This window comes from Mercenaria mercenaria, chromosome 7 (genome assembly GCF_021730395.1).
Source record: "Mercenaria mercenaria strain notata chromosome 7, MADL_Memer_1, whole genome shotgun sequence".
In the NCBI taxonomy this organism is placed as follows: domain Eukaryota; kingdom Metazoa; phylum Mollusca; class Bivalvia; order Venerida; family Veneridae; genus Mercenaria; species Mercenaria mercenaria.
Window position 1 is genome coordinate 22,579,809 of NC_069367.1, and position 24,842 is coordinate 22,604,650.

General features: G+C 34.1%; 1 protein-coding gene across 1 annotated transcript in view; it reads left to right on the forward strand.

Annotated features, from left to right (window-relative positions):
• Window positions 1-7,962: 7,962 nt before the first annotated feature.
• The window catches only part of LOC123554760 (uncharacterized), a 38,044-nt gene continuing 21,164 nt past the window's right edge, over window positions 7,963-24,842 (forward strand). Inside the window, exons 1-9 of the mRNA XM_045345072.2 lie at window positions 7,963-8,106; window positions 14,059-14,121; window positions 20,459-20,619; window positions 20,928-21,058; window positions 21,405-21,537; window positions 21,968-22,036; window positions 22,986-23,098; window positions 23,819-23,900; window positions 24,199-24,366. Of these exons, the coding sequence (XP_045201007.2) occupies window positions 14,085-14,121; window positions 20,459-20,619; window positions 20,928-21,058; window positions 21,405-21,537; window positions 21,968-22,036; window positions 22,986-23,098; window positions 23,819-23,900; window positions 24,199-24,366 (894 nt within the window). The 5' untranslated portion in view covers window positions 7,963-8,106; window positions 14,059-14,084. The remainder of the gene's footprint in view (window positions 8,107-14,058; window positions 14,122-20,458; window positions 20,620-20,927; window positions 21,059-21,404; window positions 21,538-21,967; window positions 22,037-22,985; window positions 23,099-23,818; window positions 23,901-24,198; window positions 24,367-24,842) is intronic.

Below are 24,842 nucleotides of genomic sequence, written 5' to 3' on the forward strand. Positions count from 1 at the left end.
AGAATGTTTATCTATATTATTCAAATGCCAAGCTTAACAGGTGAGTGATATAGGGTTATCATGACCCTCTTGTTTAAAGTATAATGTAGTTTACAGAAGGTGCTGAAATTCAAGAAGTTTAACTTTGTTTTGTTAAAGATATGGAGCTTGTCAATAGGACTCATATTATGAAAGAAAGTACTTTATTTTTTATGTAGACTCATAAGCCCTTTGCTTCAAGGCCATTAAAACTTAGTTTAGAAAATAGACAAAATTCTGAAGCGTTTGACTGGCTGAATTTGAGCACAGCTGACATCTACACTGGTGTCCAAATGGATGTTTATAACATGTTCATCTGGTTTCCAAGCAAGATGTCTTGCCTTCGGACCACTATTTTTCTCCTGGTGCTTTAAGCTTACCTGAAGCAAGTGTCAAGGATGCGCTGTAAGTATAGGCGGTCGGTCTGGCAGTGGTCGAATTCTTACTTTGATACTTGGCAGAACCGCACCACACATCATGGATTGTAACCTTTAAGCATACATTGTATAGACGGCCCCTTTGTCAAAATTTGTTCAAATATGTTCCTTCTTGGACACCAAAGCTGAAAGTAAATAAAAATGCATTAAATGACTTCTTTGCACGGATCTTTATATATACGCTTTCTTAACCTGGTCTGTAGCAGCCTTTGTTGGATCTTTCTCAAAATTCTTCTGGTTCCGCTTGACTTCACTTAGGAGCAATTCGAGCTAAGAAAAGAAAAAAACACCTTTGGATCATATTTTCTCTTGATGGATGTTCACCAAACTTGGCGCTAAATAGGTAACAGCTTGATGGCTTGGTTGGAAACATTCTTTGTCCTCTCAGGCTTGTTCAAGTCTTTCATCTTGGCTGTACTTGGGGACTGCCAGAGCTAAAAGTGTTCACCGGATTGGGTTATTTCATCTGTAACAGGCTGAAAATATTTCAGCTCTGACCGGGCTTCGAACCCGGGACCGGCTCGCACCTAAGGCTGATTTTGATACTTTTCACAGAGAGAAAAATATATTTTGGGTGAAAAACATGTTTGACAGTTTTCACTTAGAAATTATATCGCCTATATTTCACTGTAATACTTCAATAATTCATGATAAAATATGACAGTTAAAATTGTAAATGACATTCTTTAAAAAAAAATCGACATTAATAAAATAAAGCGTCTTCTGTTGAAGAACAGTGATACACTGAACACATATTCATTTTTGCTTATTAATGTGAAAATGCTCCTAGACAAATGGAATTATAATGACAATTTTACCTGTAGACATTATTTCTTAACTGTTACAAAATTCCTCAAACTGCGAATTTTGCATTGCAATGTTGTGATGGCAAACAAATGCTTAGCACGACAGAATCCTGTTCAGTTTGAAATTCTTAAAATATCGGCGTATCGCAATACCCACAGCTTTTTTTGATAATTCTGCTAGAGATATGTATTTATCAAATATTCTTAACAAAATTTTACTTCCTATAAATCTTTCATCGGCCGTTCATATAAATTTATTTCCCGAAAATTTAATACTGTTTAGCAGATGCATTTGAACTCTCGTATAAAGTAAGTGAATCTCGTAGGACTTACTACGTGATTTCAAAGGGAGTGCAATCTTATTAAACCGTTACAGTACATTCATTTTTGTTAAAATTCATTGAAACCTAAAGTTCACTTTATATAAATTCAACACGACAGTTTCTATCTGGATCTTGAACATAGCTATCTTTTACATGGTAACATACAGTCGTTAAGGTTGAGTTATCCTACTTAAAAAAAATCTAGGTCTTTTTATTTTGACATGCATTTTCTTACGACGTTCAACAAAATTGGACTCTAAAAAGCATTCAGAGATAAGTTATTTTTCTCCAGATCTGTTGTTTTGTTTTAGATGTTTTGTTTTTCTTTAGATATCTTGCTTTTTTTTAATGATATTGCTTTTCTTTAGAAGCTATTATGTTTACATGAAAATTTGGGTTCGTTAAAATAAATATCCCTCCAGATATACATCACTTGTCACCTGAAAATAGAGACAGAATCAATATTACTTAAGGGAGTGGAACCGTAATGACACTCGGCATTTTCCGTGCATTTACGTATTCTCTGTTCCGTGTGCGACTTCGGCATTATTCGGTTTAGTCCACGGCCATTCGTAATCCCGCTCGAAAGTAGTTGAGAAATAAAGCCACATATACCAAATTATTCCTTGGTCCAAGACAAAAGTAATATGTATGTATCTCTTCTGGCGACCGCGACTGGATCCGTAAATGACGTCATCAATATGGCGACCGTTTACGAAATTAATACCGCTGAATAATGATTGAAAATATTAGTAAAATTGCTTATAATATCGGATATGATGTTATTAAACAAGCCAATTGGACATATCAAATATATTATATTTGCACTTTCTCTGTAGAAAGTATATTTAAGTTATTTTAATTGTTTATTTTGTACCCCACCCACCTAATTTACAATGCATTTTTACATGTCGCTTCTACCTCTTGAAATAAAATATTTTCGACTAATCTTATGACGTTGAATCTGAAATAAGATTATTTCCAAACGTTACAAGAAATATAACATACAATAAGGGAAAATACGTTATTAATATCTGGTTTTAATCAGTACCTAGAAGGAAAGGATTTTGTCGAAAATGCAATACAAATCAATGTCGGCACAGGTAATTGTCTATGCTGTTATTATTAGAACATGTGCATATTACATGTATTGTTTGCAATTTTATTTAAACAAGATTTAAGTACGATCAAGACGACTATGCCGATGGAAATTTAACAGATATTTTCTTAAAGTTAGATTCATAATAGTCGACTTTATTACTCAGAATTACTGGTTAATCATATGCATTCAAACTTGACATCAACACTGAAAGCGTTTTACTTAATTCGTCTTCAGCTCAGCGTCTATAAACAATATTATTTATCAAACCTGCATTTAAACGTTTATTATGGGCTTTCCGTATTTATGTTTTGCTAACTGCAGGAGGAGGGGCATCAGGGGCAGGGGATAATTATTTCATTTTCTTTCTTTCATTACATGTTAATGCAACGCATCTTTGAACCGTAAAACTCTGCAGCAATGCATGTATAGGTAACAAGAAATATCTTTAAAAATGATGGTCGGCGAATTGTAATAAGGAAAGAAGTTTATGAATTTTTCATCTAACATTCATCTTTCATCTAACATTTTTCAAATTGCAAAACTAAACACCGCACTTTAACAATTTAAATGGTTCTCTTTTAATTTTTCGCAAAGGTTTCGTAGGGTTGCAATTTTGTTTCGTTTATCCTTAGACGAATAATTACAGCAGAAGTTTGATGAAGATTCATGAAGCGATTCATAAGAAGAGGTCATTAAACGTGTTTATATTTTTAGCTAAATTGGTCCCTATCCCCATTTGTAACAAAATAGCAGGAGACCTTACGATATTGTTACACATCGAGTTTGATAAAAATCCATTACATTTTAGTGGTTAATGCGAAGAAAGGCATATCTGCTTTTAGCTATAGTGGTCCCTAATAGGGCCCAAGTTCTATATAAATAAATTTGGAAGAGGACCTTATAATGATGCTCCAGACCAAATATGACAAGATACACCAAGCTGTTCATGAGACGCTGTATAAAGGCGTTTCTAGTTTTAGCTCTAGCCGCTTAAAAGGGGTCAAATGTCCCAGCTGAACAAAGTTGGCTGCGGGCCTAATAAAGATGCTACAAATCAAGTTTGATTAGAATACATGAGAAAAAATCAATTAGAGGATTTTTTTAATTTATTATTTTTATTTATTTCTAAAATAGGCCAACTGATCCCGCTTTAACAAATGCATATTCGCTATTCATGAATCTTTGGACAATGACGTCACACCTATAAAAAAGTGAAGGTCAGGCAAAACATACAATTGTAATTATTTCAATATTTCTGTTTCATAAGCAAAGTTTGACCGTAGTCATATTACATAGATAAACTGTATGCAGCGTACCTTTATTTCAGTGTAATGAGATTCAGTCATTATATAGCATATATATAATGAAACAGATTTCAACTGAGTTCAATATTTGCATACCATACTAAAGAAAAATATTCATATATAATAAGTCAGTTAAATAATTTATAACAAATATATCAAAGCAAACAAGTACTGGTTTTAATATGCAATCTGAATAACTCACAAAAGCAAGAAACCTTTTCATATACAGACGACAATTGTAACAAAGAAAATCTTTTAAAAAGCACTTCTCTACATACAAGACTCTTATCACACCCTTATTCATGTGATACGCAGACCGTATTCAGCTCTTTCTTTAATTTGATATATGTTGGTATTTGAACAGGTTTTTATCATAATTATTAAACTTACTTATCATTTTGAGATATATCAATATTCTTGCTAAATATACTGAGCTAAAGTTAGCTTTAAAACTGTGAACAGCGTCGTTTAGGATAAACGCTTTGTCTACATTTCACTCAGCGTAGCACAATCAACAGAGTGAAAGAAATTGACACTCTCGTCCAATCAGGCAGAGTGTTGCATAAATCTTCCATTTTGATAAATTATCTATAATGCATTATCAAGTAGTTTGATTTGCAAACTGAAGTCACGTGGCATAGGTAACGAAAACGAATTTAGACGGCGTCGCCGAAAAACATGATAAATACATGAACTAAGTAAAGCCAATAGACAGAAAGCTTAAAACGTAAAATAAAGGAACGTAGTGCGGCAAAGCCTTGGAACGGTCAGTTGCAAAACAATGCTGGTGTGCTTAAACAGTAGTTTTGCAATAATGCTCACACTCTATATCTACACCATATTCTAATGTTATAGAACATTATACGTAAACTTAATCCCCCGACTGCTGAGTGTCTTATTCACGCAAGGGAAACTGAGGGCACGCTATTAATTGAAACACAAAAATGATCGAGTAAATATCTACATTAAATATGTAAATAACCTCTGGTCCTTTAGTTTTATAAAGTTCGTTAAGTATCATTATATTATAATTCAGCTTAAGCTGGTACTAAAGGGCATGAGATTTTTTTCACCTTTCTAAACCTCTCAGGAACAAACTTAATCAAACCAAGTCTTCTATTATCTTGATTATTTGCGTTTTATACTTTCAAGGGATCTTCTTAAAGCTTTTAACAAATCATTTGCCTATGTTCCCCATGCCGTTACAGAAAGCAGAATACCAGCAGAACATTATTAAGGAACCGACAAATTAGGAAAGTAGAAATATATCAAAGCAGCTCAGTCCCAATGGCCTTTAAGAACCACCAGTCATGGCGTGGTCCACCTCTTTCGTTGGTCACGATCAAAGAGGAAAGTGTAGCATCCAGCTGACAAAAGAATGAACACCGAATATGCAACATATCTCCAAATAAGAGGATCAGAACCGCATATAATAAAACATTTCATCATTTGTGAAAAAATAACTACTGTTTTAACACACTTAGTAATAGAAGTGTTTTTAAATTGCTATTAAACTTTAAAAAAAAAAGAAAAAACCCACACAAGTCTGAATTACAATCGTGAAATTTAGTAGAATATTTTTGCACTTGATAATAGCAGTATATCTGCAAAAGGACATATTGATAACGTTCATTGAATTCTTGAAAGTCGCTCTTGCAAATATATGAAGATTATATAAAAGTTAAGGAAAGTCTATTTATTAAACGTCGCATATAACCGACAAACAACATGACCTACAACTGATTGTGACAAACTACGTATCTAGTAATAGATAGCTATCTAAGCTGATATATTGCAGAAGATTGTATGGGGAACATCCCCATCTGAATAGAGAAAAACTCACTTGAAAGTGTAAATAAATTTAAGATATGTAGATATATCAATCCCAAGCGATGCAGTATTGTAGTCTTTGAATTGTTAGTTTCATTTAAAAACTACACCTCCCTGACATAAAAAATGTCAAATATTGGAGCAACAAATGATTGTTTGTATTTGAAAACTTCATCAAGAATGCGTGAATTAGTTTTCATATAGTAGCCACACATAACTGTGTTTAATGTTTTCTAAATCATACGACAATCTAGGCAGAAATAGTTCTCATGGATTACTTATTATCTCTCCGAAAACTGCATTCCCTTACCGAAATCGTTTAATAAGGAGATGCTTTGACAAACTACCTCACAGGTTCACACGGAAATTATTTTTAGCAATGTTACAAGCAGAAAAAGGCTTAACTGAAATTAAATACACAAGAAAAGGTGTTTAATTAAAGCAGTTCCTTTCTAATTCATTGGATTATTTGGTAAGTAGGTGTAAAGAGTAAAGGAATTATATGAAACGACGGAACAGCACATCCTGTAATTGCTGGATTTTAATTTTTCTGGGAATGTTTTTTTTTCAGAGTCTGCATATACTTTGTCGCAATATTTTTTTCACATGAGGTAAATATCAGTTCGACATGAATGAAGTTATATGATTTAATAAATTAGAAGTGGTACATGTATTAGAGGTTAAATTATCTATGAAACGAGCAACTCTAATTGTATATGCAATTAAGGAATCGAAAATAATATTGCTGATCATATATGCGAGCTTTGCTTGAAAATACAAAATGAAGGGATGTGATTAGTGACCAAATCCTGTTAATTGAAATGACTCAAGGTGTAGTTTTTAGTATTATAAATTTTCTTCTGTAAAACGTAAATATACTGTAGCGCTAAACGACGATGACATCATAGACCACTAGTATGCTGGACAGAAACATTCTTAGAGAAATCTTCTGCTGATTCCTTTCGTAGATGTCTTTAACTTAGTTTTACTGGGAAGTATGTATAAATTGATTGGATTTATCAATTTTAATAGGAGAATCTGCACTGCAAAATAGTTTACAACAAGGTGTAAATGCATTAGAAAAAGCATTCTTAAAATTGAAACAGATATTTTTTCTATTGATTTTGTGTTCTGACCACAGTGTCGGGGCATTAAGCTGATCTGAAACACTCATACAGATAACAAGGGTATATAGATACATATAATTATGCTAATCGACTATTGTAGTGATAGATTATCAGACTATTTCTATTTTAAATCGAACATACTGCGCCATTAAGTAGACATTTGCTCACTTATATAATATCGTTATTCAGTCGTTTTCGTTATTTTTTGATATTTATGGATATTCTTTTTTCATTTTAAGCATAATGAATTCCATCCTTTTCCATAAAAGTGTTTTTTATCTGCTAGAATAAACATTACCTTCACTAAATATATCAATTTTGCAATCATAACATAGTTTTCAAAGACGTTGTCACCTGTAATTATTCAGCAGCCTACGTTTTGTTATTTTCTCTTAAGCCGCCATATTTATGACGTCATAACTTTTTCCAGTCGCGTGTCTGGAAAGAGATACATGGGAAATTACGATAACTCACTTCAATCTACAATGTGGTATAGGTCTCTATATTTCTCAATATTTTTCTCACGGCGGCCCATATTCCCACAAATTGACATGCACTAGTTGTTTTGCAAAAGCAATTTTCGGTTTTGACCGAAGGATGCCGAAATAGCATTATTTGAGAATACGTAACCGCGCGGAAATTGTCGGTTGTCATTACGGGTCCATTACCTTAAATAGTGTAGCTTGGTTCCTTCTATTAAACCATACTTTCCTTTACCTCAAGCTTCGCTCTTCCGGTCCATGAGCTTATACAGAATGTAATTTAGGAAACATTTTAGTAATAAGCATAGACTTGTAATTTTGTTATAGTGGCCGTTGTGAATTCCTTTAATTTTCTACCTGTGGAATATTTGCCTCCAGTTGATTGCCCATATATTTGGGGATTGGTACGTATTCTATCGGAATTTCTCTACGTTCATCGGGGTCTTTTTAACTTTTGGTCATCATTGTACACCATACAAGTGTCGCCAGTACTCGTTATTAAACGTTATCTCGTTAAGAGCTCGTAAATTTGTAACTTACTTTGGAATCAAAAGCATTTAAAGTGTTTGAATAAGGAAGTCCATCTGAAGGCCTGCTTACTGATATAAACACCCAAATTTGATTTACATCACAGATTATCGGCGAAACGCAGGAACTTATAGACGAAATTATTTCAGGTGAGTGCATAGTCTTGTTTCATGCTATTACATAAAATGTGTTGAGCATAAAGTAAACTATCCGTAATAATTAGTCACGGACTTGTAATGAGTCTTGTACAACAGTAATAACAAGGACAGGTGCCCGTTGGAGAGGAAGGCGAGTGTCAAACGTCAAAAAAAAAAAAATTAAAAAAATTTAAAAAAAAAAAACGATAATGAAAATGATGGTGAAAACCTGAATTTTCATACTTATAGTTTCGTTATTTCGACTTCCACAACCGTTGTTTCGAGTTTTTTTTTTTATTAAGTATGCAAATCCATAAAATGAAAATATTTCAAGATATCAAAATGTTCTTTTTTTATAACATTTCGTGATATGTATATATAATAATAATATATATCTGGTATTTACAAAATAAGTAGATTCAAGGAAGACCCTGTTACGCATTTTGTAATAAATCACCAATATTTGCTCACGTTGTTTTAATATTGAGTGATTAACATATTGCTGATTATTATAAACGTTGTGATAATTTAATTTATTTTGTATATCTAATTTTGTTTTTCACCACCTGTAAGTATGGGATTGAAAATAGAAGTAAACTCTTACTGCACTTAGGGGTTCGTGGTATATGTTAGTTGTGTAGTAGCAAATCCTTGAGTTCAAGAATGGACGGCAACTTTAAGTGATGCTAGCTGACAAAATCATTATCCGCACTAAGGACCTAAACGTTATTTGAGATCCACGCTGTGACGTTGCGTTCCAGACGTCATGTTTTTTTTTTGATGTATGATGCTTTTAAAAGTTTTTTTTAAAGAAAAATCCACCGTGAATACCTTTTTTATATCATTACGTTAAAGAAGATACATTGAAGAAGGAGCTATATTAGAATGAAATCTTTTCTCCACCGCGAAAAAAAATATGCGAAAAGATATGCACACCAACATGTACTTTAGAGTTACGAACGGGCGAGTTTTAGACACAGTCAGTTTAAAATCGATTTGTATACTATGTTTTGCAACTTCCAAAACGACTTCCCTTTACGCATGTGTTAAAAAATCTAATTTGGACCATTTTCACCTAAATTTGGCGAAATTCTCCGTGTGGATTGCAGGTGCCGCTAGGGGGCGCTAGACGGCAATTATGCAAAAATATCTGTTTACCGAAAATACAGTCAATCTTTAATTAGGTAAAATTTCATTTGTTTTCGTTTTTTATATTTTTGTCGATGGTCCGGGAGAATCATTCAATGATATATTCTACATTGTTTAAAATTCCCTACTTAAGAAAATGTAAGCAAAACTGTTAATTTTCCATAGATTCCTACTATGAAACATGATGGAGTTCCAAATTTTTCATACCAGTGTAAAACTTTATATTGCACACGACCCTATCCATTCTATTTGCCGAAATTTCTTAGTATATTCTAAAGTTTAAAACGTAATGGTTGAATCAAATTTCACATGGCAGAATAAGATTTAATCCAACTATGTATAGCTACATTAACATGTTTATAATTGGCCAGTATCTTTAATGAATAATGAGACCACAAAATGAATTTTGTACACACCCTTTGAACATGTTGAACAATATATTGTAAATGACATATCAAAATTTCAAAATAGTCGAATATGCAATAATATATTCTTTTAACGACTTCGTCCTGTATTTCAAAAATCAAAGAAAATACACATATAAATTTGTTTTTCATAGGAAGTGTGATTGCAGTTTAGAAAAAGGGTGTATAGATATTGACTTTTCACTTGAAGATAAAACAGAAATTTTAAATGCTCCTCGTAAATATGGAACGACAACTACGTCATTTTTTTTTCTTACGAGATTAACAACTCTAGACAGTGAGACTTCTGAAGACTTTTATTGAATAAAATAATATGATGGCATGTTTTAAAACTTTAATAAGTTATGAACAACATGTTTTTTTCTAAATGTATACGAAATTCTCGAAAGGCACATTAAGGTATTGGTAAAATAAAAGTACACGTGTTTTCATTCAAATGCAAATTTATTCACTTATCATGCAAACCATTAATTCAACTGTACAAAGAGCAGCTTAAAGATGCAAATAAGTCTATGTAAATTAACACAAGCTTTTTTAATTTCTTTGTAGTGAGTCTACTCCCATAGGCTGCGTTGCAAATTATCAGAGTTAAGCAACATTCCTTTTTGTGCTCTCTTGGGGGTTTAAAGGCTTGTATTTACAGTTTTTTTTTTTCAATTTATCGCAATATTGTAAATCATTATTTTAAAATAAATATTCGAATCAGTTTTTCCGGGCCGCCAGGCCGCAAGGCAGTTAGGCCGCTAGGATACCAGGCCACAGGACATCCAGTCCGCTAACTTCAGGACGGTAGGTCGTAAACCTCGGGGCTCTAGTCGCCAGGCCGATAAGCCACCGGCTTAAGCAAGATTATTCCAAGTGTAAATTATGGCATCAACTTTGCAGATGAAGACATGGATATGTCACTAAGCAAGATGCAATTTTTACCTTAGTAATGTTCCATATGAATGCTATAATAACAAGAACACTCAGTTATCTTTATTGCATAATACATTGTAATAGCTTTATTAGGTTATACAAACATCATACCTTGAATACTTAGGTATTCATTACCTGCGATATGCACAAGCACGGAAATAAATGTTTTATCTTTTAATACAAGTATGATTTTAAAATTACGGTATTATGTTAAGGACACACCATTTTTAAAATGAAATTTTCATCGAGCGCTCAAGATAAAATGCCAAGCGCTCGAGTTAGTTTTATCATAAAAAGATACAAATGTGCTCTTATCTTACCGCTGCACAAAATCAAAATTTATTCCAACAGTTAAACACAATTAGTTTATTTTGTACTCACAACCTCGTGCAGTTATCAAATGATTCTGTTTCACTAATATAAGCTTGTACAATCAATCTCTGGAGAGGCATAATCACTGTTGATGCAGGCTACTTCGTTACATTGGACACCCTACAATAACAGGCATTTATGTCACATCCTCATTTTTATTATTTGTATAGTTTTAATAATAACTTTGTTTTAAAGATATGACAGTTGTGTGTAAGTCTTTTATAATTCTTTAGGGAATGGCAATATAGTTCTTGTAGTATGTTGGTTGCTATAAATTTTAAGAGTTTTAATAACATTGTGTTGTTTTATCAAGATGTTTTACGATTGCATGTGGAAGAGACAGATAGAATTCTTTATTACCTCCACACAGGAAGTGTACATGATGTGTTATACATGCGTATATACAGTTAACATAAAGTAATTATTCAAAATACAATACATGCAACAATCAAAGCTATACAGATATTAATTTACAACTATACAATGACATGGGCATATAAAAGAACATTCAATAACAGCTGGCAAATATCAACATGCATAATTTTGCAAAATGAGTCTTGAAAACTTTCACCACTGACCCATAACTTGCCGAAACGAAGTACAAGTTAGATGGACTTTGGTCAAACATCCCACAAAGAAATTTCACAAATATTAATACGTGTACTCTAGGTACTGTGGACAGCTCCTTTTGATTTAAAATGTTTGAATGTATACAAATATGTCTTTAAATATATCGACAATTAACGAGACAATATTAAAATTTCGCAAATTGGTAGTAAAGCAAATTTGTGACATTTATATTACATGTATATCGTCATACATAAAACAATGTGCTTTACTGACAATATGTAAGCATTCCAGAGATTCGTTTGCAGACAAATGCTGCGGCATACCTGATATAAGATGAGATAACTTTTCATTAGGTTGTATTTGCATGAGTGCAATAAATGTTGTCATAGCATATTGATCCATACGGTGGTATGTTTAGGACATGCATGTATATTTTTTTAAGATTAAATTATCTCGTGTGCACGACATCTTATCCCGAGCGCACGATATCTTATTTCGAGCGCTCGACATCTTATCTCGTGTGCACGACATCTTATTTCGAGCACCCGACATCTTATTACGAGCGCTCGACATCTTATCTCGAGCGCACGGCATCTTACAATGTGTCTCGAGCGCACGACATCCTATCTCGAGTGCTCGACAGCTTATCATCGTAGATAAGATGTTGTGCGCTCGAGATAGATGTCGTGCGCTCGAGATAAGATGTCGTGCGCACGAGATATTTCAATCTTAAAAAAATAAATGCATGTCCTAAACATGCCACCGTAGTACGATTCAGTATATTTGTCTTCAAGATTTCCCTTTTTATGGAGTTCCTACAAGTTTCAAGTTTATTTGAAATTCAAGGCCCATGAGGGCATCTGACATACAAGACAATAAAAAAACAATAACATAGATCTACAAAAAATGGCAATGTATCTAACATGTGGAGAATGGGAATAAAACACGTGATGAATGAGATTGATCTAATACATTCTAACATTATGTGTTTGCAAAAAATTGAAAGCTTCCACAGGCGTATCATTACTATCACTGTTCATTAGCATAGAAAACTTAATAGAATTTGGGTGCTGAAAATAAAACTTCTCCAAATATTTTCTTCTCAGGTCATTTAAGTGTGTGCAATTAAATAGATAATGGCATTCATCACCCAACATATTTGAATTACAAAGTTGACAGTGCCTTAATTTTCTGGGAATATTAATAAACCTGCCCTTTCAATAGGTAACTTATGGTTAGTACATCTTAATTTTAAAAAATACAACGGCAGGATCAGTAGGAGGAATTCTGAAGTAATTTTCAAATGCAAAGTTTTGTTTATACTTTCTATAGTTTAAACATTTACTAGTTCAACAACATTACTCCAATTTTGTACACACTGATCTTTTAACCTAATGCTAACAATACTTTTAAACATACTAATAGACATGATAGAAGCATACAAAAATAACACTGCATGCTAAGCCAGATTTTCGGTCACTCCGTGACATTTACGACACATGAGAACATCGCACCTATAATTCTGACAGACGTTCGCATGCACGTTAACAAAGATTGGTCACTAGAAGATAGACTCCATTGTAGGCAAATAATGTATTTTGTAATGTCTTGCACTATAAGAAAGTTTTTAAGTGAATCCTTAAAAAAGCTTTGACTCAATATGCTCAAGAAATTGAGACTGGAAAACAATTTTGATATTATTTTTAACCATTGTTTTCCAAGTATACACTGAAGGGAAATAACCCGTTAACCCAACAACTAATATTTTCTACATAATTATACGTACAATATCGGGCAGAACAGGGGTTATTAAAAATGCTATCAGCCGATTTTAATGGTAGAATCTGGATGCATAGAAAAGTTAATTTTTTCTTATCAATTTCACCATATAGCAAAAGTTTCGATTTAGTTTTTGACCAAAATGGCCGAAATTTACAATGAAAAGACACATTTGAAGATATTTTCAAAACTAAGCGATCTATCTTATTTTTGGTTTAGAGTTCCTGATACTAGACTTACAGTTATTGAGAAAAATATAAACTATCAGTGGTACAGTAATTACTCCTCAGAGAAAAAAATATCCATTTATTCTTGATGAAATTCTACACCGGCATACAGTATTTAACCATTACCCTGCTAAATTTCTATAATGATCCATCTTTCAAGTTGGACATTATCATTAGCTGTTAAAAGGGGTGCATACCAAAAAGAAAGTGACTGAATGACGAACAGTGTAGATCATGATCAGACTGCACGGATGTGCAGGCTGATCATGATCTGCACTGGTCGCAAAGGCAGAATCAATCGTGCCCAGCATGATAAGAGTTAAAGTTAGAAATTTAATTGAGTTATTGCTTTATGATGCATTGTTTTTGGTAACTTATCAGCGGGTACCAACGCCATAATCCGGAACATTAACACAGAAACAAAGAGAAAACTTCGGTATTATGTATTACATTTTGCGTTCTCAGGTAAAATACAATTATGTTTCTTGGATATTATTTATCTTTTTTGTTGTTATTTTCAACAGTTACATCTGGCAAGCCAAGGTGGTAAATGGATTACGCAGTGTTCTTCTTTATTCTTACTGCAGGTGAGTCATTTCTTTTTGTTTTCATCTCCTGAAATCTATATTTTCAGCATCTCCTAAAATTTTTATAGCAAAGTTAACAATAAATTCTGTATATGCATTTAGATTATTACGGATTTTCATACATTAATTTTTTTTAAAGTATTTTCTATGCATATTTTGTGTTTCAGGCGATCGCCAGATTTTTACTCATCGCTTTTAACCTCAGTATAATGTTATCCAATCTCAATAGTACTGAAACCTCAATATTATTTTCACTTCAGTAGCTTTTCATTAGTCAGTATTATTTTAATCCCAGTCGTTCTAATCTCACAATAACAACTCAATATCACTCAATATCATTCGAGGTGCGGTGGCGTTGGGAAGGGGGTCGGGGTCTCTTCACAGAACCTGCACATGATTATGTAGCGCATTTTATTTAGTTGTTGTAATTGATATAATATTGTTATATTTATATTCAATTTATATTTTGTACAGAAAAAAAACAACAACGTTTATCTCCGTATAAACAATATTGGTGCAATAATATCTAGGGAGACCCTTCCCTTTCTTGCGTCATTCAAAAACCAACAAAACGGCGCCGATCGTAAAAATTCAAAATCTGCGAACAAATTTTCAATTATAATTAAAACTCATTATTGCTGAACTGAATCGACACAATTATAGATTTTTGTTGGATTTATAGATATTTTATTTCAAACTTAGGAACAGTAATTTAAAGGCAATGCAAAACTTTAACGTGAACTGGTCCCCTTGCTGTTCTATCTAGATGTTGTAAAAGTGGCTAGTCTAAAATTTACTACAAATTTCCGATGAACCACCGATTTTTGAAGAAAGCTAAGTTGTAAAAGGACTAAATTTTACTTCTTGTTCGTTTAGACCGTATGTCACACCATATTTAGCTCCCTTCGGATATAGCTCCCTTGCTAAAACTGGAGCTATAAACGGAACACTTGTAGCTTTGTCCCGCATATTATAGCTCCTCGGTGTTTTTATGCAACATTGACCACGTGGCTTATTAAGGACATTTCGTTATGTCGCGTTTTTAAAGACCAGATACTAGTAGTGTCAAAAAAGTTCACACATTATGCCTTAATTCTAATGCAATGGTCATAACTAGTACTAACCAGTATTTGCCAGTCAACATTTCTGGACAGTTTTGGGACTTTGGGGCAACAACCTTATTTCGTCAAGTCCGACAAAAAAAAAACCAACTAAAATCGTCAGGTACACATGATTAACGTTTGTTCCAAATTTGATAATTCTTACACATAGTACAGAAGATGAGTGCCTGTCACTGTATGGTCGAGTATGTATTTGGACTCGAGGGTCATAACTGCTAGACCAGATACAAAGCTTTAAACACATGTTCCTAACTGGTTTAATTGTATCCGTTTTGGGGGGACTATGTACCTACGAATGGCTCGAGAAATCAAATTTATAAATCCCCACCTGTCTCCCAATTGGTGTGGGAAATCGTATATCCAAATGACACTCTGCCAAATAAAATCATGTTTTGTATTACTCGAACACTACTGTTATAGTATTTTAATTTTTCCATGTAAAGGGAGTCATATTCGAGTTTGTACATGCTTGCGTTCGTATACAGCTCCTCTGTCCCAAGGAGCTAAATACGAAAACGTGTTCCGAATACAGCTCCCCGGGGAGCTATATCCGATGGGAGCTATATAGGGTGTGACACCGTATCCGAACTACTGTCATAGTATTTAAGAATCACTTATGCGATTCATATATTTGCAAGGAGTCATAGCGTGGTTTATATCAGTGTTAATCCACATAAATAGCACTCAGTCCTTTAAAACGTACGCGAATCATTTTCAATACGATAACGTGATGTATACAAACAGATTTAAACGAAGCAAAGGGAATTCAACATTTTTATAACTTGTCAAAATCTAAACATTTCTACGGTGGTACAGAGGTGACATTCGCAACACTTTATTTATATTGTGGCCACAACTTAGTAACTTGTTGCCACGACTTAGTAAATTGTGGCCACAGACTATTATATTGTGGCCACGACTTATTATATTGTGGCCACAACTTAGTAAATTGTGGCCACAAGTTATTATATTGTGGCCACAACTTAGTAAATTTTGGCCCCGAGTTTTTATATTGTGGCCACAACGTAGCATCTTGTGGCAACAAGTTAGTAAATTGTGGCCACGAGTTATTATATTACGGCCACAACTTACTAACTAACTTCCATTCCTATCTAACTCTTTGCAGGGACGTAGACACTTTTGTGCGCCTCCATTTCGTATGGTTGCTGATTTCTGCCATTTCGCGTTTTCGCACCGTGACCCCATCGAGCGAAACCACGAGAATTAACAAGTTAAAATGGTGGGGACGCAGGCCGAAAACTCGCTATTTAGCGGGGACGCGGAACGAAAAACACGAAAATTAGCGGGGTCGCGGGGCGATATTTAGTAACTGATATGTCGGGGGCGCGGAGCGAAAACACGATAATTAGCGCTGCTTAAACGTCGAGTTTTCGCACCGCGCCCTCGACATTCCAGTTACTAAATCTTGCCCAGCGCCCCTGCTAATTATCGTTTTTTCGCTCCTCGCCCCAGCTAAATAGCGAGTTTTCGCCCCGCGCTTCCGCCATTTTAACTTGTTAATTCTCGTGTTTTCGCTCGGCGGGGCCACCGGACGAATACCCGCTATTTAGCGTTTAAGCAGCGCTAATTATCGTGTTTTCGCCCCGCGCCCCTGACACCAGTTACTAAATCTCGCCCCGCGAGGTTTCAGCCTGCGATCCTGCCATTTAAATTTGTTAATTCTCGTGTTTTCGCTCAACGGGGTCGTGGGCGAAAATTTAATTTAACTGGGCGAAAACGCGAAATGGCAGAAATCAGCAACCATACGAAATGGACGCGCACAAAAGTGTCTACGTCCCTGCAAAGAGTTAAACAGGAATGGAAGATAGATGGACAGCCAAATAAATAGGTAGGTAGGTATGTAGGTACCATCCAATCCGTCCATCCATCTATCTATCTATCTATTTATCTTCCATTCCTGTCTAACCCTTTGCTGGGACGTAGACACTTTTGTGTGCGCGTCCATTACGCACTCTGTCCCTACCCTTTTAGGAATAAGGTCAGTAATTCGGTCGAAAATGTGCTTCCGTGGTGTAGTCGAAAGAAGTCCATAATAAATAGATCCTAATTTTCCCATTTTTTGCGCAAATTCGTGTAGAACGAGTGCTTTAATCACCATTTTTCACTACTAGAATACATTCTGCATGAAATAAGACGGTTTTCATGTTCATACAACCCACATGGCAAGTTTTGCAGATCGAAACCGGAAGTAGGTGTTTATTGCGCGGACGAGAGCAAATATGCGCCATTTTTAGGGTAGCAGACCACAACTGACTGGCATTTCACTAGGAACTACATAACCCCCTATTTTCTTTTCATTTTTTCGTTAATTTGTGATAGAACTTCCATGAAAAATAGGTGTAGGAAAAAGTGATGTTCTCTAAAGACACATAAAAACGACCTGAAGTTGTCGTTTTTTATATGAAACAAAGAAGGATTTGAATTACTGACCTTTAACCTATAAGAGCTGAAATAAGACTTTCTTGAAACACGTCGCAAATAGTCTTAATAGTCATAGATCGGTTGTATAATTTATGATATAAAAGGGTGTTTCCAATGCAAAATAATAGTGAAATTTGAAAAATTTTGAATTTTGACCATATTTAGAGTAGATGCGCCTATTCAGCAGCGATTTCTTGGATTAAAAAGCCAATATTTTGTCTCCAGAATGTCAGAAAATGCACAAAATGCATCCTTCTGGGTCTTATTCATGACGGAATGAATGATATTTCAGAATCCAAGTGAAAAATAATGCAAACGAGTGAAACTTTTACCAAAATATACAATAAAAGGACCATAGGGCCAAAATTTAGCCCAGTAAATTGGTAGGGGGTGGCTGTTATTATGTGTCTATATTTCTCTAAAATCTCGAAATTTCACAATGAAACTTGGCAATATGTTTGGTATTACATCTTTCTTGAAAATAGAAATGAAAATTGTGTGATATTTGATAAGAAAAATTTCTTATAGGAATAAGGTCAGTAATTCGGTCGAAAATGTGCTTCCGTGGTGTAGTCGAAAGAAGTCCATAATAAATAGATCCTAATTTTCCCATTTTTTGCGCAAATTCGTGTAGAACGAGTGCTTTAATCACCATTTTTCACTACTAGAATACATTCTGCATGAAATAAGACGGTTTTCATGTTCATACAACCCACATGGCAAGTTTTGCAGATCGAAACCGGAAGTAGGTGTTTATTGCGCGGACGAGAGCAAATATGCGCCATTTTTAGGGTAGCAGACCACAACTGACTGGCATTTCACTAGGAACTACATAACCCCCTATTTTCTTTTCATTTTTTCGTTAATTTGTGATAGAACTTCCATGAAAAATAGGTGTAGGAAAAAGTGATGTTCTCTAAAGACACATAAAAACGACCTGAAGTTGTCGTTTTTTATATGAAACAAAGAAGGATTTGAATTACTGACCTTTAACCTATAAGAGCTGAAATAAGACTTTCTTGAAACACGTCGCAAATAGTCTTAATAGTCATAGATCGGTTGTATAATTTATGATATAAAAGGGTGTTTCCAATGCAAAATAATAGTGAAATTTGAAAAATTTTGAATTTTGACCATATTTAGAGTAGATGCGCCTATTCAGCAGCGATTTCTTGGATTAAAAAGCCAATATTTTGTCTCCAGAATGTCAGAAAATGCACAAAATGCATCCTTCTGGGTCTTATTCATGACGGAATGAATGATATTTCAGAATCCAAGTGAAAAATAATGCAAACGAGTGAAACTTTTACCAAAATATACAATAAAAGGACCATAGGGCCAAAATTTAGCCCAGTAAATTGGTAGGGGGTGGCTGTTATTATGTGTCTATATTTCTCTAAAATCTCGAAATTTCACAATGAAACTTGGCAATATGTTTGGTATTACATCTTTCTTGAAAATAGAAATGAAAATTGTGTGATATTTGATAAGAAAAATTTCTTATAGGAATAAGGTCAGTAATTCGGTCGAAAATGTGCTTCCGTGGTGTAGTCGAAAGAAGTCCATAATGAATAGATCCTAATTTTCCCATTTTTTGCGCAAATTCGTGTAGAACGAGTGCTTTAATCACCATTTTTCACTACTAGAATACATTCTGCATGAAATAAGACGGTTTTCATGTTCATACAACCCACATGGCAAGTTTTGCAGATCGAAACCGGAAGTAGGTGTTTATTGCGCGGACGAGAGCAAATATGCGCCATTTTTAGGGTAGCAGACCACAACTGACTGGCATTTCACTAGGAACTACATAACCCCCTATTTTCTTTTCATTTTTTCGTTAATTTGTGATAGAACTTCCATGAAAAATAGGTGTAGGAAAAAGTGATGTTCTCTAAAGACACATAAAAACGACCTGAAGTTGTCGTTTTTTATATGAAACAAAGAAGGATTTGAATTACTGACCTTTAACCTAGATACAGCGACAAAGATAAAACGGTCGTTTCGATTGGCTAATCTAAGTCGTGACCACGAGTTATTATATTGTGGCCACAACTTGATAAATTGTGGCCACAATATAAATACTCGTGGCCACAATTTACTAAGTTGTGGCCACAATATAATAACTTGTGGCCGCAATTTACTAAGTTGAGGCAACAATATAATAAGTCGTGGCCACAATATACTAAGTTGTGGCCAAATTATGGCCACAATTTATTAAGTTGTGGCCACAATATAAATAAAGTGTTGCGGATGTCACCCCTGTGCCACCGTACTACTCACAGCGACGGCACTTTTTATTTTTTGCGTCAGAACTGTTTTAGATTCTTTCATTTTTCTCTATTACGCATCGACAGAGGAATATCTGAAACAGATATGGCATATGAGAATGTGTATTACCGTATCAAACATGATTTGGGTTAAATATTTGTTAAACTTATCAATAGATAGTGACTAATGGTCATATCGTATGTTATATCAAGACACGATTAAACCTCCGCCAAAAAAGAGAGAGAAAAATATGGGAACAGGAATGCAAACTGATCTGAAAAAAGTCTCCATGAGGGATTCGAACTCATATAAAATGACTCTGGTATCTACATTTTACTTTACTTAGCTATTTTGCCATATACTTACCGAAAGAAATTCTGATATTTACTTGTCATGTAAAGTACAAGCAATATGAATTATAAGTTTGTCAATAATCATGAATTGTACGCGTCCTCACTGGGGATATCATTTAAATGTGGAGACATTTTTCGATAACTCTCCAGCTCGTGTATACGGCGGCCCAGATGAAGACTTTATTGCATTTGCTGATGGCTACTGGCACTGGCGACTGGAGGATGTCCCGGAACTTGCCACCAGCATTGACGTGCATGAGTTCGATGGCAGAGTTGAGCAGTTCACTATTAATATCCTAGAGACACGAAAGGTAACATTTCGGGTTGTTGTTTTTTGTTTTTTTTTTTTTTTTTTTGTTTTTTTTTTTTTTGAAGCTGTGGTACAAACATTATCAAAGGTTATGTCTATCATTCTTAATACCTATATTACAATGAACTTCCTAGTTTCCATTTCGATACGTCTTACAGAATGCATTTTTCTGAACATTAAAAATAACACATGGAATATATTATACTATTAAAAAGAATGAATATATTTAAGAAAATTCGAATCTGTTTAGCTTTGAAAATAACCAGAAACAATATATACTTACAGTAGCTTATTCATCTTTTATTTAAGGACAATGTGACGAACTTCTTAACTCAACTTGGTAAAATTGATAGAAGCGGTCTAAGTGACGCCAGAAAGATCAGCTATGACGTTCTGAAGGACACTTTAGAGACCTACCTCGCTGGATATAAATGGAAAAAGTACAAATTGATCAAAAGAGAGATTGATTATTTCATACTATACTTGTACGAAATAGTATCTGTGGTGTAAACATTTATCAATATCGCATTTATTAGAGTTGGATATGAGTATTTATAGCAATACTTGTAAAATCTTTGGCGTTTGAAACCGCGTTCGTCAGACATTAAGTAAGTAGAAACTCGGCCATTGTTTAAATGAGCTTTGCTTATTATGGCACCTAAATATATCTTGACTGAATATAGCTTACAGTCTTGGCAAGTGACCTATTGGAGCAGACAACAAGTTGAACTTTAATTTGTCGAAATTAACTTTTGGAAGTTAACTACTAAAATTCTATTTTCCCAGTTATGGTCCAATGAACCCTGTCAACTTTCTGGAGGGATTGTGGACAGACCCCGGGGCAGCAGCACCTACCAACCCAAAAACTTATGAGGATTTCTACAACTACATCAAAAGAATATATGGTTGGGGTGATCAGGTTAGATACACAGATTTGATAAGAATTACGTCCTCACAGCCCTTATAAATACATAAATACATTATTTTGTACCCTTCAGTCACTGATCTGCCTGGGAAGCTCAGTAGATAGAGCACGAGACTATGAATTAAGAGGCAGCAAGTTCGAATTCCGAACGACGATTTGACACAATACAGTGTGTATATAATTACTTTTCTTTCATCGTTTTCAAGCTATTTCATACTTGTATTTCTTCAACATAAGACTGGTGACTGATAATCACACGAGCAAATACCTGCATCTACATAATTCGTTTATTCATGAAAAAAAAAAACAACATTCTCACCACTGTCAGTTCTAGCAATTTTCACTGCCAGAAATAATTTTTAATGCACCTGAAACTAAAACCATATGTTTGAAAAACTATGAAGCATTACTGTTAATCTTATAGGCTTTGAATTATATGAAAAGGATGCGTGTTGCAATCAAAGAGGGAACGACAAACCACTGGGTATCTGTGGTAAGTAATTTTTTCGGGATATCCGAGTTTCATATCTCAGGTTCATTGATAAAGTCAATGTATATTAAGAGAGCATCTGACAGCAACAAAATAACAAAATAAACATGAACAAATTATAAGAATGACGAAATGACAATGACTTAATATCAGTAATGGAATGATAGTTTAGAGTAATAATCAATAAACCGGCTAATTTTGCCGATAGCTTTAAACATTACGAATGTTCTTTTTTTCGGCACGGCACGCTCGTTTTCATGAACTACAATGGCCTATGCCACATGACTCCTTTGGTAAATCAGTTTGTTTGATGACGTATCATAGGTAATTTCTCTTGTGTGTAATAAACTGCGGCCATTTTCGTGCAATTGTTTTCTCGTTTGATGTTCAGCTGTAGAAAATAACCACTACTTTCGGATTATTTTAATCCCAAATGCATTTGTATTTCCAACCATCTTTTTTAAAAAGACATTTCTTGTTTAAAATAAGCTTACATTTATATCGATATTTTGTAAGTAATATACAAAAAAAATGTGTATGTGTATTATCCTGATGAAGGCGTTAGCCGAAACGTTGATGAGATAAAAAAAATCTATACATAATACGTGTTGTTGTTGAAATACCTATCGTAAGTAATATACCAAAGCTCAACAATATCAAAATATCTTCAGATGTAATTTTATTCATTTATTTGCTACACCCTAAGACACAAATGTGTTTTTAGAAAACATAAGAAACACAGAGGTATAGATTTTGATTTTTTACCAGATAAAGACGCCATTGTATAGAGAAACAGGTAATGCAGAATAAAACCGCTACTTTTAACTGCATAATTCTACACTATGATACATGAACATGTTCCGACAAAACAAATCAATTCAGTTAGGTATTGTATGATCAACGCTCCGTTTGTTTAATATGTATGTATCTTGATTTTCATTCGATAACGCAGAAAGGTGCTCTGGACCAAATAGATCAACTCGTAGGTTCGACTCCTACGGACTGTCCGATGTATAAACCTTTAAATGAAACCCTGGATAACACAACTCTTCCGGAGAGTAATAAGTAAGTATAAAAAAGGTCTGTCCACTAGTTCAATGAAATCTTTATTTTAAATTTTACGAGCAGTCGCAAAAGACTTTCTGAGACCATCAAAATTACTGCTTTCAAAGTTAATGCATACACTATATATTTTATGTTTTACAGTCATCTTAGGTTTGCATTTCATGTCTTATTTGTTACAGTTGCGCACGTTACATTTGAACTGTCCTTTTGAACATAGTTTAGGTTGAGAGCACATTGAAGTAGATTTAACTCGCAACTGTTGTATTTTCACTAACTGTTTCTAGTGCAGCGCCACTTTGTGTTCCTTTATTTCTTTGTTTTGTTATTGACTTTGTGTGTACATATCAGTCGGACACAAACACTTTCATACATACCTCGCAGTGGTATTTCATAAATTATATTTGGAAAATGGTCATTCTTGTTGAACCGGTTTGACTTTCAGTAGGCTTAAATTGATTTTCTTTTATATTCTGAATAGTGTAAAAGATTGCCATTTTTATACATTAATATATTTTAAAAATTCAGAAAGATACTTTGACCATCCCTGGGAACCTCGATAATGATTTATAGGCTATATAAAGCCGAAATCACGAAATAGACTGACTGTAGTGGGTGATAATTTGGACCATTAATTTTGAGCGCCATGATAATGCATGTTAGGAAATGATGCTCTTTGATCCAATGATCCAAAGTTTAAGATACTTGTGAGTTTCGTTACAGGACAGCATTACGGAACTTGGCTGTTATGACGATTACACCTTTCCGTGAAAGTTTTAAGACATTGAAAAGATTCATCTTAGAGGTAAAATTTCAAATTTAACTTTTGTTGTAGTAGGTTACCTATATTTCTGACTTTCAGAATAGAAACACATACAATATGATGAAATTTAACTTTTATCCACATACTATTTGCTTTTACGTACGTTTTCCATGTCAGTTGCACTTGCAGGTCAGCTCTGCACAACAAGTCAATGGGTATTTAAGAGTATTTCCTGCCCTAGGTAATAATAATAATAATAAGTATTGCATATGCACTTTCCAATAAAAATCACTCAAAACGTGTAACACCCGTGTTTTAGAAGGTTTTGTTTGCCTTTCAGGAATATAAGAACGAGACAAGAGAAAGATACGGCGTAAATTCTCTGCCGAATGGAGAGGAATATTACAAAGCCTGTCTTAAATGGCATCTGTCCATAGATATCACACCGGAGGAAATACACCAGAAAGGCCTCGAGGAAGTGGATAGGATTCACGGCGAAATGAAAAATGTAAATCTATTGAGAGTGAAGAAACTAAAATAAGTTTGTCTGCTGCTTTAATAGTTTATAAATTGTTTTATCTTAAATCTTGGGAAATACTTGTAATTTGCATTGTTTAAAAGTTACAATTATAGTGGAGGTAAAAGGCCTAAACATTGAAAATGTGCTTTTCATAAAGTTCAAGTATTGAAATTAATAACGAATTAAAGTTAGTTCTGTCGAGACGAGGTCAAACCAGAGAACTTCATACTATGTAAACAATACAATATGTCAACAGTATGAGAACAATTAACTATATATACAATCTACAGCTATTTGCAACTTTTATTTTAGCCAGAGAAATGATTCACTTAATGAATCATTCTTCATTTTCAATTATTTTGTACCATGACAGTCAAATATCAATATGTATATTATAAACGTTTGCTGTTTCAGTTGTTTTCATATTACATATTTACATGATTAAAGTGTTTGAAGTCTGCATT